Below are 18,481 nucleotides of genomic sequence, written 5' to 3'. Positions count from 1 at the left end.
TGCTCGTGAAGCAGATGAGTCTTCCCCGGGCCCCTGAGAGGGAGGGGAGAGTGGGACGGGGATAGTAAGGGCTCTTCCAAACCACTCCCGCCAGAGAGACGGACTAGATGCAGGCCCCATTTGGGCCTGTGCTGCAGGGGTGGGGTTTCCAGTAAGGGCCACCACTCAGCAATGAGCTCTGTTGGACAAGAAGACCATGTGCAGAGGTTGGTGACCCCTGGCAGTTGAGTCACAAGAGGACGCAGCTTCAGTGTAGCTGGACTCAGGTCAGGTCACTGGGCTGTTTTGTTCCTCTTGGCAAAACAGCTTTTAAATAGCTTTTTTTTTTTTTTTGGAAATGTTCTTATTTATTTTTGAGACGGAATCTCATTCTGTCACCTGGGTGGCAAAGTGAGACCCAGTCTCAAAAACAAGAGAAATTTGTGAAAAATAGTCACACTGTGGAAAACAGTATTATAGTTCCTAAAAAATGTAAACTTAGAAATACCTCGTGATCTAGCAATTCTCCTTCTGGGTATATACCCCCCAAAAAAGAAAGGAAGGGACTCAGACATTTTGACACCTCTGTCCAAAGCAGTTTTGTTCACAATAGCCAAAAGGTGGAGGCATCCTGAGTGCCCGTCTATGAATAAACGGATGAACACAGTGTGGTCCCCACAGGGTGGAACGCGATCCATTCTTAAAAAGGAAGGAAATCCTGGTGATGCGCGGAGCTGAAGGACATTATGCTAAGTGAAATAAACAGTCACCAGAGGACAAGTACGGCATGGTTCCACTCGGAGGAGGTGCCTTGGAGTAGTCAACAGCAGAGAGACAGAAAGCAGAATGGTGGGTGCCGAGGAAGGGGCTGGGGAAATGTGGAGGTGCGGCTCAGTGGGGACAGAGTTTGTTATGGAAGGTGAAAAGGTTCTACGCGTGGATGGCGGAGGAGGCCGCACAGCGATATGAAGGTACTTAGTGTCCCTGAGCCGTACAGTCAACAGTGGGTAAAATGGTAGCTTTTATGTTTATTTTTACCATGCTAACAAAACTAAATTGCCATTTCAAATATTCTAATCAGAAAATTTCCTCTCACATGAGCAAGTGAAACAAAAAAGAAAAAAAATAAAGGCTGGGTGCAGTGGTTCACGCCTGTAATCCTGGCACTTTGAGAGGCCAAGGCAGGCAGGTCACTTGAGGTCAGGAGTTTGAGACATGGTGAAACCCCGTCTCTACTGAAAATACAAAAATTGGCCAGGTGTGGTGGCGGGCACCTGAAATCCCAGCTACTCGGGAGGCTGAGGCAGGAGACTCACTTGAACTTGGGAGGTGGAGGTTGCAGTGAACTGAGATGGCGCCATTGCACTCCAGCCTGGGCAACAAGAGTGAAACTGTCTCAGAAAGACAAATAAACAAAAAACAAAGAAAGCATCTAAATTAATTCCTTAGCAATCAGAACAGCTGCTTTGCTGGATTTTGCCAACTGCCAGACATGTTGGACTGAGGTTATCTGTTCCTCTTTCTGAAACTATTGAGGTAGATAATTACCAAGAACACTTCCTCTTACAAAGGCAAAAAAAAAAAAAAAAGGGGAAGTAGATTAGTAAGGAAACTTTTAGCGAGGACACCGCGTTAACAGCCTGCAACACTGAACCTGTTGCCTGGAAGCGGGTGGGCAGCACAGGTCACGCTGGCCGTCTGGAGTTGGGTTGGGTCTGTGCAGCAGGGTGGGAGTTAACACTTGCCAGTGTTTCTGGAAGGAAGGGTGCATGGTTGCTGGAAAGGACACTGGCCTGAAAGCTGTGTTAAGGGCAGTTTCCCTTGATGACTTATGAGAAGGTTTATAGAACCATAAAAGGATGTGTAATTGTTCTTAACCCCTGTGTTTTAAAAGACTTTTTTCTTTTTTTTTTTTTTTTTTTGAGACGGAGTCTCGCTTTGTCGCCCAGGCTGGAGTGCAGTGGTGCGATCTCAGCTCACTGCAAGCTCCGCCTCCCGGGTTTACGCCATTCTCCTGCCTCAGCCTCCCGAGTAGCTGGGACTACAGGCGCCCACCACCTCGCCCGGCTAGTTTTTTGTATTTTTAGTAGAGACAGGGTTTCACCATATTAGCCAGGATGGTCTCGATCTCCTGACCTCGTGATCCGCCCGTCTCGGCCTCCCAAAGTGCTGGGATTACAGGCTTGAGCCACCGCGCCCGGCCTAAAAGACTTTTTTCATCATGTGGAAAATTCCTTATAGGAGCAGTTGGGTCAGAATGACATTTATTCTCCTCTGGTTCATTTGTCGTGACCTTTTGGTGACAGCAGGAAAAACCCACTAAGGATTGTTGTATTCATTAGCACTGTGCACATCATTTTGCTTTTCTTCTGAATTTTAATGGCATTTTTGTGGATGCTTTATCAAGTTCTCGAGTTCATCTCCTACTGGGTATTAGCAGTACATTTGCTGGTGAGGTATCCAGAGAATGATGGTGGCCCTGGGCTCTGTCGATGTGGCTATCCTAGCTAAAAACCTTGGACTCATTCAGAAGTCCAAGCAGTTAATAAAAGGCTACATGCATTGTTTCTGTCAGGTTAGAGGATGCTTTGGGCTCAGTGAAAATTCATGAAACTAAGTCACCAGCCTTCAGCAATCTGAGCAGAGAGAAACTGCCTCAGGAACAGTGTTGATGGCTTGCAGAGGACTGGCTTATGACTTCAGGCAGCATAAACAACAAGCAGAAATGGATGCGTTTTCCAGTGTCTGCCCATCTAGCCATTGGCGCAGGGAATCAGAGCATCTTGCCTGCAGCATTAAGACGACTACGAAAATGCGTAGTATCAGAGGAAAAGCACCCTCAGTCCAGACTGCTTTGTCAGTGAGGTGTCATGTGCACTGGTGGCATCTGGAACCTGGAAAGGGGCTGTCCTTTAAACCACACAGCAAACTGAAGCTACAGTCTCATTATGCAGTAACTATCGAATTTGAAGTGCATCATTTGTGTAAGAAGAGGACAGAGTATTTATGGAGAGTCAGAGGAAATAGTGACAGCTGACAGGTGGGTCTCAGGAAAAGCCGTTTGATCATCAGGGCACTGGCAGAACCGCCCTCTGCCCCTGGGGAATCTTGATGTGCTCCAGTGGTTTGCAGGGGTGGTGTGGAGCTTGGCTCAGTGAGAGCAGGTAGGCCAGAGGAAGAGCCACCTGATTATCAGGACACTGGCAGAACCCCCCGGGAATCTTGATGTGCTTCAGTGGGTGGGGGGTGGTGCGGAGCTCAGCTCAGTGAGAGCAGGTAGGCCAGTTGTTATTATTTCCTGACTTCGGTGAGTGTGACCTGCTGAGCTGGTCTGAGGGTGAGTGATCTGCAGGGATGTTGACAACCCACAGTCCCTCAGATTGACAACCTATGTTACATGCAAGTATCATTTTATCCCTGCTTTGGATTCACAAACATCATATTTCTTTCTGTTTCTTTTTCTTTTTTTTTTTTGAGACGGAGTCTTGCTCTGTCGCCCAGGCTGGAGTGCAGTGGCCGGATCTCAGCTCACTGCAAGCTCCGCCTCCCGGGTTTAGGCCATTCTCCTGCCTCAGCCTCCAAGTAGCTGGGATTACAGGCGCCCACCACCTCGCCCGGCTAGTTTTTTGTAATTTTTAGTAGAGATGGGGTTTCACCGGGTTAGCCAGGATGGTCTCGATCTCCTGACCTTGTGATCCACCCGTCTCGGCCTCCCAAAGTGCTGGGATTACAGGCTTGAGCCACCGCGCCCGGCCTTTTTTTTTTTTTTTTTTTTTTGAGACAGGGTCTCACTGTGTTGCCCAGGCTGGAGTGCAGTGGCTTGTCACTCACAGCGACCTTGAACTCCTGGGCTCAAGAAATCCTCCCACATCAACGTTTCAAAGTGCTGGTGTTAGAGGTGTGCCACTGCACCTGGCTAATTTTTTAAAAAATTTTATAGAGATGGGGTCTCACTGTGTTGCTCAGATTGGTCTTGAACTCCTGTGTTCAAGCAAGCCTCCTGCCTTGGCCTCCCAGAGTGCTGGGATTACAAGTGTGAGCCCTTGTGCCCGTCTTGTTGGTTCTTTTTTATTTTCCACATTGCTATTTTGGAGGTCGCCAGAGAGTGCTCCATCTGCCCCTAGATATGTGTGCCCCTGTCTTTGCAGAAGAGTGTACGTCACACTCCCAGCAGCCGGCCTGTCTGCCCTCTGCCTCCGCTCTCTCCATGTAGCGCCCATCGTGGATGATCCTGTTGGCTGGAGCTCTTTTGTTCAGTTTTTTTCCAGCAACTGTGGTACATAAATATTTTCCCATTTGTCCTCAGTGGCAATCTCTGTGCCCACTCCTTTCCTGGAAGCTCGCTTTCCAGTCCTGCTCCCTGGCTGTTTCCAGGTGACCCTCCCATGCCTCCCTCTGCCTCCCAGCTCTGCCCTGACAGCTCTCCCACACCTGGAGTGCTCAGGGCCCTTTGCACTCTGTCTGGGTGTTTCCAGGCCTCTGCCCTGATCCTGCCTGCTCTGTTCACCTCTGCCTGGGTCCTTGCCACCACAGCCATGGGTGTTGCCTCCTAGGAGGTGTTTTATGTTAAGGAGCCTTTTTCCCCCCTAAATAAACTAAATGTTACAGGATTTATTAAAAAATTGCAAGGAGGCCAGGCGCGGTGGCTCAAGCCTGTAATCCCAGCACTTTGGGAGGCCGAGACGGGTGGATCACGAGGTCAGGAGATTGAGACCATCCTGGCTAACACGGTGAAACCCCGTCTCTACTAAAAATACAAAAAACTAGCCGGGCGAGGTGGCGGGTGCCTGTAGTCCCAGCTACTCGGGAGGCTGAGGCCGGAGAATGGCGTGAACCCGGGAGGCGGAGCTTGCAGTGAGCTGAGATCCGGCCACTGCACTCCAGCCTGGGCTACAGAGCGAGACTCCGTCTCAAAAAAAAAAAAACAAAAAACAAAATTGCAAGGAAGGGCAGAGAGTTCCCATATGCTGTGGTTTCCCCAGTTGTGAGCATCTTCTGTTAGTATGGCATATTTGTCACAGTTAATGGACCGATAGTGATCCGTTATCCTTAACCACGCCTGCACTTGATTCAGATTGCCGCAGTTTTCACTCACATCCTTTTCCTGTCCCAGAATCCTGTCTGGGAGCCCCCGTGGCATTTAGTCCTTGCACCTCCTCTGCCTCCTCTGGGCTGTGACAGTTTGTTAGACTCTGGTTGGTTTTGGTGACATTGACCGATTAGTTTTTTGTTTTGTTTTGTGTTTTTGAGTTGGAGTCTCACTGTCGCCCAGGCTGGAGTGCAGTGGCACAATCTTGACTCATGGCAACCTCCACCTCTTGGATTCAAGTGATTCTCTTGCTTCAGCCTCCTGAGTAGCTGGAATTACAGGCTCCCACTGCCACACCCGGCTAATTTTTGTATTTTCTTTTTTTTTTTTTTTTTTTTTTGTTGTTGTTGTTGTTGTTGAGACGGAGTCTCACGCTGTTGCCCAGGCTGGAGTGCAGTGGCGCGATCTCGGCTCACTGCACGCTCCGCCTCCCGGGTTCCCGCCATTCTCCTGCCTTAGCCTCCTGAGTAGCTGGGACTACAGGCGCCCGCCACCGCGCCCGGCTAATTTTTTGTATTTTTAGTAGAGACGGGGTTTCACTGTGGTCTCGATCTCCTGACCTTGTGATCCGCCCGCCTCGGCCTCCCAAAGTGCTGGGATTACAGGCTTGAGCCACCGCGCCCGGCCTAATTTTTGTATTTTCAGTAGAGACGGGGTTTCACCATGTTGGCCAGGCTGTTCTTGAACTTCTGACCTCAAGTGATCTGCCCGGCCTCCCAAGGTGCTGGGATTACAGGTGTGAACCACCGTGCCCGACCTATACCCAGCGTTTTTCATACAGTTTTTTCATATACTGTCAACTAAAACTGTATTTTGCTCAGAACTTTCCCAGAAACTGTTTGGAAATGCATGTTGCCATGGCAGTGCTGAATATGGTGGGCTGCATGGGCAGAGATGTTAGCAGCCTGTGCAGAGCTCCTCCAGCCATCCCAGGTATCTTGCTGAGATGCTGATGCTGATTCAATGGGTCCGGGTGGGGCCTGGGACTCCCTGCTGGGCTCCCAGGGATCCTTGGACCACGCCCGGAGCAGCCAGGCAAAACGCACCTTGATGGATTTCTGTATTCCTTCCTGTTACAATTAGGGCAATGTTAATTGTTTACAATTGTGTATAGAATCGTTTCTTTGCTTTCATGAGGATCCAGGAGGTGTTAGTAAATATTTGTTTTAAGGAGTGGGATTGGTCTGAGGGGTTGAGAGCCTCTGCCTTGCCAGCGAGCTCACTGCCCCTGCTGAGGAGCCTTTTGAGGCTCCCCTCTGCCTCCAGCAGAAGTCCGGACCCCTTGGCCTGGCCCAGAGATTCATTCCACCTGCCTCTGTTGACCTCCCTCTACTCCTAGTTTGAATCTTGCCTTAAAGCAGATTGGTTTTCTCTTTCTGTCATCAGTGCAAAGACCTTTATATCCTCACAGAAAATGCTGTAATTATTGGGTGGTCTGCCTGATATATCTATAGATCTGTAGATTTAAGAGATGGGGTCTGTCTCGCTCTGTCACTCAGGCTGGATTGCAGTGGTATTATCTTGGCCCAGTGCAGCCTCCACCTCCTGGACTCAGATGGTCTTCCCACCTCAGCCTCCTGAGTAGTGGGGACCATAGGCGTGTGCCACAATGCCTGGCTAATTTTTGTATTCTTTGTAGAGATGGGCTCTCGCCATGTTGCCCAGGCTGGTCTTGAACTCCTGAGCTCAGGTAATCTGCCTGCCCTGGCCTCCCAAAGTGCTGGGATTACAGGCGTGAGCCACCAGGTAAAATGTTTTGTAATCTGTGAAGTGAAACTAAATGATGGTGCTAGTTGTGGGAGTTCCTCCCAGAGTTCACTGTAGCTGATAAGCCATAACTAGTGATTGTACTGCATTCTGGAGGGCTGTGGCCCGGGTCCCTCAGTCTGATGGGTGGGCAGTTAGATGTCCCCGCCCAGGCCTCTGGTTCAACCTGAATAGTTAGTTGATCTCGGTATTTGGCCTGAGCATTCTGACTTCCACACTGACAGATGCTCCCTGGACTTCTGGAATGGAGAGGAGTCAGCGTGAACTGGCCTAGGTCTGGCTGCGTCCAGGTGCACCCCCTGTGCCTCCCCACTGCATACCTGGCCATCCAGGGCTGCTTGGCTGCTTCAGTGCTCACTAGGTGCCCTGTGATTCTTCAGGGCAGAGTCTGGCAGCTGCACAGAGCACACAGGCCCCTTTTGAGCTTCCAGCTGTGTCCTGGTGACACGTTTCCCTGGGGTCAGCCCTCCTGTGTGGTGAGGCGCCTTGCGGGATGAGCTCCGCGGCCTGGTGGAGACCCTGTTGCCGCACTTTGTCTGCAGCCCCTTCCTGGTTGGCTGACTTGACAGAAATAACTGGACTCCTGTGATCACTTGGAAGGACAGACTGTGTTGTATCAACATAACCGAAATAAAATTGTAATGGAACAGGAGGTGGGGCGGCTGCCAGCCTGCGGCCACAGCTCTCACCCCGCCAGCCCTGCCCTCCCCGTCCTTGCTCTGTGTCAGCGCCTGTCCCCTTCGCCCTCCCATTTGTAAACATTTGCTGGTGAATATTCTTTTTTCTCCAACTAGAATCGTAGGCTGTTGACAGCTTGGAAGGGGGAGTTTACAGATGATCTGGTCCAGTTCCTTTAACTTACAGATGAAAAATGAAGACGCTGCTCCCGTTATTTGTAACACAGACTGTCTTTTTTTATCATTTGCCTTTTTCCTCCACAGCTCAGTGTTGGTTTTGCTGAGAGTCCCTCTCAGCAGACTGTCACAGAGTCCCTGTGCGTTTCTCTGATCATTCTTTGATTTCCCTGTAGCACTTCACCATGTAGCAAGACATTTGCATTAAAAACCTATTTATTCTTGCCATTCTAGCCAGTCACCTTGGACAATTGGAGAGTTCGTCTAAAACAAAATTCTCTGGAGGCAATTGCAGAATTTTCCTCATTATTATTCTATCATTGACAAATTTTCACTGAAGAAATTCTTACCAGTCCTTGGTCCTGCTTGACAGGCAAGCGTCAGACGCCCCAAGTCACCCAGGAGGCCCATAGACCATGAGGCAAAGGAGATGAGCCGGTGTTAGGTTTTTTTTTTTTTTTTTTGAGGCAGAGTCTTCCTTTTGTTGCCCAGGCTGGAGTGCAGTGGCGCGATCTCAGCTCACCACAACCTCCGCCTCCCGGGTTCAAGCGATTCTCCTGCCTCAGCCTCCCGAGTAGCTGGGATAACAGGCATGCACCACCATGCCCGGCTAATTTTGTATTTTCAGTAGAGATGGGGTTTCTCCATGATGGTCAGGCTGGTCACGAACCCCCGACCTCAGGTGATCCACCCGCCTCAGCCTCCCAAAGTGGTGGGATTATAGGCGTGAGCCACCACATCCGGCTTTTGTTTTATTTTTAACTCCCACCTGGTGTTGGTTTTTTCTCTGTCATTATTAGCAGGAGTCAGCCTGGATGGTTGTCAGAGCAGCCCCTGGACTGCTTCAGGCTGCATCTCAGCTCCTCATCCCTGGCACTGACTGAAGGGAGGACAAAGGTCCTGCTCCCCAGACCTGTTTGCGGTGAAGACAGGGGTCCCTGACTCCCCTGGTCATAACGACAAAGTAATTGATAAGTAAATGTTTAAAGTCTGGCCATGCACAGTGGCTCATGCCTGTAATCCTAGCACTCTGGGAGGCTGGATCACTTGTGGTCAGGAGTTGGAGACCAGCCTGGCCAACATGGTGAATTGAAACCCCATCTCTACTAAAAATACAAAAATTAGCCCGGCATGGTGTTGTGCGTCTGTAGTCCCAGCTACTCAGGAGGGTGAGGTAGGAGAATCGCTTGAACCTGGGAGGCGGAAGTTGCAGTGACCTGAGATTGCACCACTGCATTCCAGCCTGGGTAACAGAGCGAGACTCCATCCATCCATCAATCAATGTATGTATGTGTGTATGTTTTACCTGTAGCCACTACACTACAGCCTGGGCAACATAGTGAGACCCCCCACCTCTAAAAAAAAAGATAACTCAGTAATGACTACATGTTGAAATGATAATAATTGGTTATATTGAGTTAAATAAAATATAACCATGAATTTAACCTGTTTAATTGTTCCCTTTTTGATGTGGCTCCTAGGAAATGTCGATGCTGTTTGTGGCCCACATTGTGTTTCCATCGGGGCAGCCCTGGCCTAGATCCGGAATCAGCAGCTCCCTGGGCTCTGCGGGAGCTCTTCAGTGACTCACTCTTATCATTCCTGTTTCTTTCTCCAAAGAACTCAAATGCATCTCCTTGCTGGGTGTGTTCATTCAGGGACCCACTCTGGGCACTCCTCACTGGAGCCTACTGGATTTAGGATGTGGTTTCCCAGGTCCTCCCACTAAGGGGGACCCGCAGGCCTCCTGAGAGGAGACGCAGGCCGTCCAGGAGCCTGGGGTTCAGAAGTGGAGGCAGGGGACATGCTGTCAAGGCAGGAGCCTGGACGGCCCCACTGGAAAGAGGTTTGCTGAGTAGCAGCTACCTCGTCTCAACTGCTGTCTCTACCTTGTCTGCTTCTCGAGCTTTACTTTGAGTACTGTCAGTGCTTCCAGTTAGAGAAGGATTGGGGTAATAGTATCCGTGTTACTGAGAAGAAGGGACGAGGCCTCCGGGCAAGTAGGGCTTATCGAAAGGCATGTGATGGGGGGCAGTACTTTGGTTCTGTTTTTTACTTTGTTCCTGTATCATGACTGCTGAGTGAGCTCTGACGGCCACCAACCTCACTGGGCACCAGTTTCCCTCTCTACCACAGGGCAGGGTCCTGACCTTCAAGGTGACTGTCAGGCTCTCACACCTGCACAGGGCATAACACAGTCAGTGTGAGCTGCAGTGGTCCGTGTGGAGACCCAGCCATCCCGTCCTGTCTCCCGTGTTGTGTCCCTGCCACATTCTCACTGTGAAGGAAGCTTTTTGATCTAGGCTTCAATTTTTCGTCCCAGCTGACCATAAGCTCGAGTTCCTTTGTGGAGTCACGCCACCTCTCTGCGCTTGTTTTCTCTGTTGAGAAAGTGGAGACGACAGTGGTGCCTCTCTCATGGGCCTGCTGTAGGATGCAGTGAGGTGATGCCCAGCATGACTTGGCATGGTACATAGTACATGGAAAGCTCAGAATGCAGGTATCGCCAGTGGCAGCAGCTCTTGGCCCACGTGCAGTTCTGTGGTTGTGTGGATTAGCCCCTCGTGGTCTTTCCTTTCAAAGGCTAGCGGAGACCCAAGCTAAAGGACCTGGGGTTTTGCTTGGGATGTGCTGGGTGTTGGTGATTGTGAAAAGTGGAGCTGTGGTGGGGTGGGAGTAGGGGACAGAGAGGAGGGTGCTGTCAGCAGGTGAGGGTTTGAGGACAGGGGACGGGGGAGGTGTCCAGGAGCCCTTCACTGGGCCCTGGCCAAGCCTAGCCAGTGGAGAAGGGACAGTGTTCACCCCTTCCCCCATGTCTTGCACGATCCCCTCCTAGGCTCGGGCTGAGTTGAACACACAGGCAGCACAGGGAAGTATGTGGGATGGACTGGCCTCTGGCACTGTCTGGACCCTAACACCAGTGGTAACCTTGTTTCCATGGAAACATGGCACTGTGTCCAGACAACTGAATTCTGCCTCACCTTGTTCATAAACTAGGGATTGTCTGATGTTGGTTTGTGTGGTTAGGCTTCTCGAGCTTATTAGAATAGACAATGCAGATTATTATTTTGTAAAGGGTGACATTGACTAAAAGAGAATAACGTCTTCATTGGTGAAGAAGGGTGTTGACTGAATGTGGAGAAGTCAGTGAAATCTCCACAGTGACAGATGTACTCTGGAGATGGGGCTGAGGTTAGGTGTACACCTCCCCTGCCAGCCGTCAGCAACCTGCCCATGTCTGTCTCATTAGGACTTGTTGATCTTAAATTTCTGCAAATGTTTCTTGTTACAGAGTACGGTGTTTGTGAAAACTTGCGGAAGTTGGAGATCACAGGCGTGTCTTGTCGGGACGTCTACGCGAAGCGTGAGTGAATCTATTTGTTATCATCCATGATTAACTTTGTACCAGAAGCAGACAGTGCACATCAATGAAAAATAATAAAAGTGATTTAGTCCATACTTTTGTTTTCTGAGAAACCATCTTACAGTCACATTTTGAATACAGCACTGGTAGTAACAGCACTGAAATTGAGGGAGGGGACACTCTGTTCTCCGTTCTCCCATTCTGGATACTAGTGTCTTTTATTAGGCATAGAGGCCCTTTAGAGCTGAGAAATGTAGGCAGCACCAGAGCGACTTGGGTGTTCCTGGAGCTGCCTGTTTCTCTGGTTTCTGGGCCTCCAACCTTCAGGATGGGACTTCCTGTGGTAATTGGGAAATGCAGCTGTGGTGCCTTCCGTCCAAGCCCCCAGGTACGGAGAGGCGGCCCCCCTTCTGAAGTTCTCCTTCCCTTCAGTGTTCTGTGGGCAGGCTGAGCCCCCCAGCCCCGTTTCATGTTTCTCTGGCTCCCCCGCTTTCCAGAGTCACCTGTGACATTCACCAGCAGGCAGAGGCTCCTCGGCCCCGGGCTGTCTTCCCGCAGGTGTTTCTTCAGTGCCAGAGTCACTGTGACATTCACCAGCAGGCAGAAGCTCCTCGGCCCCAGGCTGTCTTCCCGCAGGTGTTTCTTCAGTGCCCAGAGGCTTTCCCATTTCTTGCTCATTGGATGAAACTCTTGGCTTTTTTTGATGGTCAGAGGGTTTCTATGCGTGTCTCATACCACAAGTTTTCATCTTCTGACTGTTCTTTGAGCTTCTTTTCTTTTTTCTTTTTCATTTCTGCAAGGCAGATGCTCTTTGAGTTTCTTAAGCCGCTTGGGCCATATCCTCTCAAAGACAGTCATCCCATATGCTCGCCGGCCAGGACACCTGCCCTCCCGCCTCCTGAGCCCCGGTGAGCTGTGGCGCGGGGCCTGCCTAGCGTGTGCTGGCGGCGGGAGGAGCGTGACCGAATGTGGAAAGGATTCCCAAGGTTGCTGCCACCATGAGTTTCTGGTGGCGCCACTTATGGAAGGAAAACGTGTCACAGTGTTCTCTCCAGCAGGCTTCTCAGAGCCGCCTCCCTGGGTCCTGGGTGGCTGCGTAAACATGAGGGGATTGTATCACACTGGTGAGGGGCGGGCATTGGGTCGTATGCACGCTGTTTGCACAGTCTTGAAAAGGGAGCCATCCTTAGCCCTTTCCCTGCTGTGTCTGTTCAGGTATAAACCCTCGCGTGAAGTCGGGACGTTTTGTGAAAATTCTCCCTGATTATGAGCACATGGCGTACAGAGACGTTTACACCTGCCGTATGTACCTCCTGCGAGCTTTGGCTTTTGTGGCAGCCAGCACGGCCAAGAACTGCATGGGGAGGGTCCCCTTATTCACACATGGGACAGCTTTGGTCCTGGAGCAAGTGGACCTCGTGGCTTTTTGTCATCCTTTCACGTTCACTTGCCGCAGCGTGGCTCTGGTCCGGCTGTGACAGAGATCACACCTGTGGGTTTCTGCAGTGGTTTCTGGGTAGTACCAGTCGAGATCACTTTAATGCACGTTTTCACGTTTATCGTTTATTGAGGAGCTACTGCGAAAATTCATGCCGAGGCAGAGAGGAACGAACAGTAGAAGCTTTAAAACTTTTATTCTAAAGTGAAATATGAATAGTTGACTTCTGAGTTTTATTAGTCACATTTTAATAGCGTATGTAAATTAAAAATCACATATGTATATACCCTCAACAGACAAATACAGGTAGCAACAGTGGACTCCTTTTTTTTTTTTTTTTTTTTTGTGGAGACAGTCTCATTATCACCCAAGCTGGAATGCAGTGTCACAATCTCAGCTCGCTGCAACCTCTGCCTCCTGGGTTCAAGTAATACTACCACCTCAGCCTCCCAGGTAGTTAGGATTACAGGCGTGCACCACCACGCCCAGCAATTTTTTTTGTATTTTTAGTAGAGACGGGGTTTCATCATGTTGGCCAGGCTGGTCTTGAACTCCTGACCTCAAGTGATCTGCCCACCTTGGCCTCCCAGAGTTCTGGGATTACAGGCGTGAGCCACCGTGCCTGACCAACAGTTGACTCTTTGGAACTTGATTCTTTTTGGCCAGGCGCGGTGGCTCATGCCTATAATCCCAGCGCATTGGGAGGCCGAGGCAGGTGGATCACTTGAGGTCAGGAGTTCGAGACCAGCCTGGCCAACATGGTGAACCTCATTTCTACTAAAAGTACAAAAATTAGCCAGGTGTGGTGGCAGGCGCCTGTAATTCCAACTACCCAGGAGGCCGAGGTGGGGGAATCACTTGAACCTGGGAGGTGGAGGTTGCAGTGAGCCGAGATCATGCCATTGCACTTCAGCCTGGGTGACAAGAGCGAGACTCTGTCTCAGAAAAAAAAAAAAAAAGAACTGAATTCTTTTGATGGAGCTCTGGAAACTTTTCTAAGCCACAGTCATAGGAATTTAATGCTGTCTCCGCTTTTGCTTGGAGATAGGGTCTTGTTGTCCAGGCTGGAGTGCAGTGGCACAATCACAGCTCATTGTATCCTTGAACTCCTGGGCTGAAGCGAGCCTCCTGCCTCAGCCTCCCTAGTAGCTGGGACTAGAGGCGTGTGCCACCATGCCTGGTAAGTTTTTCAGCTTTTTGTAGAGACGGGGGCCTCACTGTGTTGCCCAGGTTGGTGTACTTCTGGGCTCGCTCAGTCCTCCCGCCCTGGCCTCTCAAAGTGTCGGGGTTGCAGGTGTAGCCATCGCACCTGGCCTGTTTCCACTTTTTATTAGCTCAGAGTGGTTGAGTGGTGATGGAGACAGTGAATTTCAGCTGTCCAGGAAGAGACTGAAAACACCTGCCCACACTAAAAGCCGTGTTGCAGTTTCTTGAGGCTCGTGGAGCCCCTACTATTGCTTTCCATCCACCAGATTGCCCATGAGTCTGCATGGCCTGTTGGGAGCAGACCTACATCTTTCATAAATTTCATAAGTTTCATAAATGCCCAATTTCCAGAAACACCCACTGAAAGCAGAAAGAATAAGGGTCGTTCCCACAATTTCTCCGAACGTCCTGCCCGATCTCAGCAGATCGCTGCAGTGGGGAGCCTGGTCCCACTTTACCGAGGGGACCTTCCTCAAGTTGGTGCGCAGGTGCCTGGATTTGGTTAGCACGCTTCAAGATGGTGTCTGAACGCCTTACATGCCTGCTAACAACACTGCCTTGTTGAGGTGAACTGTTCAGCTGAGTGGAGGTCAGAGCCAAAGGACCTCTCAGCAGTCTGTGGACAGGGAACACGGGGCTGGAAGGGGCTGAGGTGGAAAAGGAGGGGTGGGCAATGTTTGAAGACATTTGTGCTGTTCTAGACTGACCAGTCCTTCCTCTGAGCAGTCAGCGAGCAGAGAGGGGACAGTCGACTTGTGAGCATGGACAAGAACAGTCTCTCCTCAGTGCCGACACGAATGTGCTGGCTTTTCCCTTTCCTGTCCTGTCCTGTCTCCCGTCCCCTCCCCTCCCCTCCCCTCCCCTCCCCTCCCCCCCTCCCCCCTCCCCTCCCCTCCCCTCCCCCCCTCCCCTCCCCCCTCCCCTCCCCTCCCCCCTCCCCCCTCCCCTCCCCTCCCCCCTCCCCCCTCCCCTCCCCTCCCCCCTCCCCCCTCCCCTCCCCTCCCCCCTCCCCCCCCCCTCCCCCCTCCCCTCCCCCCTCCCCTCCCCTCCCCCCCTCCCCTCCCCTCCCCCCTCCCCTCCCCCCCCTCCCCTCCCCCCTCCCCTCCCCTCCCCCCCTCCCCTCCCCTCCCCCGCCTCTGTTTCCTGACAGAGTCTCAATCTGTCACTCAGGCTGGAGTGCAGTGGTGTGATCTCGGCTCACTGCAACCTCTGCCTCCCGGGTTCAAGCAGTTCTCGTGCCTCAGCCTCCTGAGTAGTGGATTACAGGCGCCCACCCCGACACCCAGCTATTTTTTGTATTTTTAGTAGACACAGGGTTTCGCCATGTTGGCCAGGCTGGTTTTGAACTCCTGACCTCAGGTGATTGGGCAAGGGCTCTTCAATACAAGGGGACAAGCACTGAGAGGCTCCTCATGTCGCATGTCTGTCTCACAATTTCTCTGGAATGTACACTGTGGACCCAGGATGGAATTCTGACCAGCCTCTGGGGAGGCTGCACAGCCAGGGCCTAGCAAGTCTCCAGAGTTGCACTGGGGGCAGGGGGACATTCCTTTTGTCCCCGAGGCAGGTGGAGGGAAGCTTCATGCAGCTTGCGAGGAAAAGATCTCCTCCCCTGCTGCCGGGCCGGCCTCTCGAGCATCCAGGCTGGGCAGCCTCATGTTGTGATGTGGCACCAGTTGCTTCAAGTGGGCGGCTTTATCATAGGCGGGTTTTGATTGACATACTGTTGTTCCTGCTGAAGTTTGAGTGTAGTTATAAAAACACAAAGTCATTGTAGAAAACTTGAACAATTTGGAAAATAACAATGAAAAGCAGCAGTTCAACATGGGTTGCATTTCTCTTCGGACATACTTAAATGGTGACTGGTCTCTTAGCTCCGTGACCTACTAGAATATCAGGAAGAAAAAGTTCTTATGTGTGAAAAAAGCCAGTTTCAGCAGCCTCAGCCTGACGCCTGTGATGTGTCCGTGTTTTCAGTATTCAGGTGCTCTCAGCGTTGTCTTAATGGAGAGCAGCTCAGCATTTGTTCTCACAGCAGCACACCTTTTGGAATAGTCTGCCCTGATGGGCTTCTGAGTATTTTGGGGCCGCGCGTGGCTTGTGTTTCCATCATGCATGTGGGCCGTTAACTGTTCGTGTTGAGGTCCTCTGGACTTTGCGCTGTGGGTCCAGCATCTTATTTTATTTTATGGTAGAGATGGGGGTGTCGCTTTATTGCCCAGGCTGGTCACAAACTCCTGGCTTCAAGCAGTCATTCTGCTTTGGCCTCCCAAAGTGTTGGGATTACAGGCGTGAGCCACCGCGCCTGGCCGAGCTGACATCCCTGAGCGTAGGACTGTCCTGGAACAAACCCATGCGGCAGAAGCTGGGATCCTAATGTTGAGTAGTAGATTTTTTTATTTTTATTTTTTTGAGATGGAGTCTCTTTGTCACCCAGGCTGGAGTGCAGTGGCGCGATCTCTGCTCATTGCAACTTCCGCCTCCCGGGTTCAAGCGACTCTCCTGCCTCAGCCTCCCGAGTAGCTGGGATTACAGGTATGAGCCACCATGCCTGGCTACTTTTTGTATTTTTAGTAGAGAAGGGGTTTCGCCAGTTTGGCCAGGCTGGTCTCAAACTCCCGACCTCAGGTGATCCATCCACTTCGGCCACCCAAAGTGCTGGAATTACAGGCGTGAGCCAGCGTGCCTGGTCTCTGGAGTAGTTTAGTGACCTCAGAGTCACTACTTTTGGGGTATCTTTTCTCTTCCTTTTTCCTTGAGTGCATGAGGTTGCCTGGCACTCTGGATAACGAGCATTTGTAAGATGTTGGGAGTGTTAAGGGAAAGCCTGTTGTCCTGACAGCAGTTCTGATACATCTGCTTCTCTGCACGTTGGTGAAGCCAGTCAAAGTGCATTTTTGGGTTTTTTTTGGAGACAGGATCTTGCTCTGTTGCCCAGGCTGGAGTACAGTGGCGCAGTCATGGCTCACTGCAGCCTTCATCTCCCTGGGCTCAGATGATCAACCCCAGCTCCTAGGTAGCTGGAATTACAGGTGTGTGCCACCATGCCTGGCTAAGTTTTCTATTTTTTTGTAGAAACGAGGTCTCCCTGTGTTGCCCAGGCCAGTCTGGAACTCCTGGTCTCAAGCGATTATCCTGCTTCAGCTTCCCAAAGTGTTGAGATTACAGGCGTGAGCCACTGCGTCTGGGCTAAAACACTGATTCATTTTAGCCTTCACTCAGGTATTAGCAATGATGTCTCTTAGAAATATGGAGTGCCTTGCTTAGAAATGTGGTGGAATTCCTTACAAACATCCATTCCGCTGAAACTGGAGCTGAACGCGGAGTAGGCGCACACGAGACAGAATCCTGCTGTGGGAGCACAGCAGGGTCCGCAGAGACGTCGGCCTCCTGGTCCTCAGAGCCTGTGGAGTTGTCATCTAATCAGTGTGGGGGTCTCCCAGGGCTGCTGGAGCTCAGAGCCTGTGGAGTTGTCATCTAATCAGTGTGGGGGTCTCCCAGGGCTGCTGGAGCTCAGAGCCTGTGGAGTTGTCATCTAATCAGTGTGGGGGTCTCCCAGGGCTGCTGGAGCAGATGAACACAAAGGGGGGTCTAAAACAACAGAAACCCACTTTCTCACAGGCCGGAGGCCAGAGGTTCAAGACAAGGTGTCCCGGGGCCCTGCTCCCTCCGAAGGTCCTTGCGGAGCCTACTTCTCGCCTCTTCCTGCTCTGGCCGCATCGCCGCAGCCCCTGCCTCTGTCTCCACATGGCCCCCTCCGTCGTCTCTGAGTCTCTGTCTTCTCGGAAGGACAGCTGTCAGTAGATCGGGCCCTTTCTGCGCCAGCATTCCTTTACCCTAACGTGCTCACGGCTGCATTACATCTTGATTACTTCCACAGAGGGCCACATTCTGGGATTCCAGGCAGAGGGCCACATTCTGGGATTCCAGGGGACATGAATTTTGGGGGAGACCACTCAGCCCAGCCTCCATGGTAACAGGGACTCTGTGGGTAAAGGTGTGGGTCCTGAGGCGAGGGGGGCGTCCTGGACCACCTAGGCAGGCCTTGTGTCATCACAGGGTCTTTGTACAAGGGGGGCCCTGGGTGGGAGTAGGAGTGAGAAGCAGGAGAGGCTGCATGTGGCTCTGAAGGTGGAGGAGGGCCCAGGAGCCGAGCAGGACAAGGCGGGGAGTGGACCCCCGCAGCCTCCAGGAGGCAGCAGCCCTGGCCACGCCTCAGCTGATGGAAAGATAGCTCACGTTAATCTGTTTTCTTCCATAGTCCCCTGAGCAACACAGGCCAACACCTTTAGTTAGGGGCATCCACCCACAAAATCTCCATCCCCGCCAGTCTCCTGGCGTGGAGCCCACCTGTGGCATGTGGGCCGAGGTTCAGGGACTCTGAGTCAGGACAGGTGTGCGCCAGAACCCAGGCTCTCCCAGATGTGCTGGCACCTGGGCCGGTGCTGGAAGGAGGAAGTGTAACCCCACCTTTCACGGTCCTTTCCCATTTGGCTTCATTTTCAATTCATTTTGGGAGCATTTATGCCGCGGCTCCCAGAGCAGATAGATGCCTACTTTCAGTGCCTGGAATTAGAGGAATGCGTTCACCTCCAAAGATTATTCTGACGTTTTCCAGGCTCTCCTGTGAGGCCAGATCTGTGCTCCCAGAGTGGGGTCCTGGACAGCGGCCTCCATGTATTCTGGGAACTTGTTGGACGCAGCTTCCCTGGCCTCCTCCCACGCCTGTCATGTCTGGACCTCCGGCCTGGGCCTGAACAGGCCCTCGGGGGTCTGTGATTACA

At 51.6% G+C, this 18,481-nt stretch overlaps 1 protein-coding gene across 3 annotated transcripts in view; it reads left to right on the top strand.

The window, feature by feature from the left end:
- Positions 1 to 18,481, top strand: part of LOC105488812 (F-box protein 31) — a 57,816-nt gene that overhangs the window by 12,991 nt on the left and 26,344 nt on the right. For 2 of the 3 annotated variants that reach the window (XR_003019642.2, XM_011753251.3), the window contains exons 2-3: positions 10,982 to 11,053; positions 12,269 to 12,355. Coding sequence is in view for 2 of the 3 variants with exons in the window: in XM_011753251.3 (XP_011751553.3) it covers positions 10,982 to 11,053; positions 12,269 to 12,355 (159 nt within the window). In the remaining variant the exon portion in view is untranslated. The remainder of the gene's footprint in view (positions 1 to 10,981; positions 11,054 to 12,268; positions 12,356 to 18,481) is intronic. The other variant, XM_011753247.2, reaches the window with a different exon arrangement.

The sequence above is a fragment of the Macaca nemestrina genome, chromosome 18 (genome assembly GCF_043159975.1).
Source record: "Macaca nemestrina isolate mMacNem1 chromosome 18, mMacNem.hap1, whole genome shotgun sequence".
Taxonomy (NCBI): Eukaryota; Metazoa; Chordata; class Mammalia; order Primates; family Cercopithecidae; genus Macaca; species Macaca nemestrina.
This window is presented reverse-complemented; position numbering and strand designations above follow the sequence as displayed.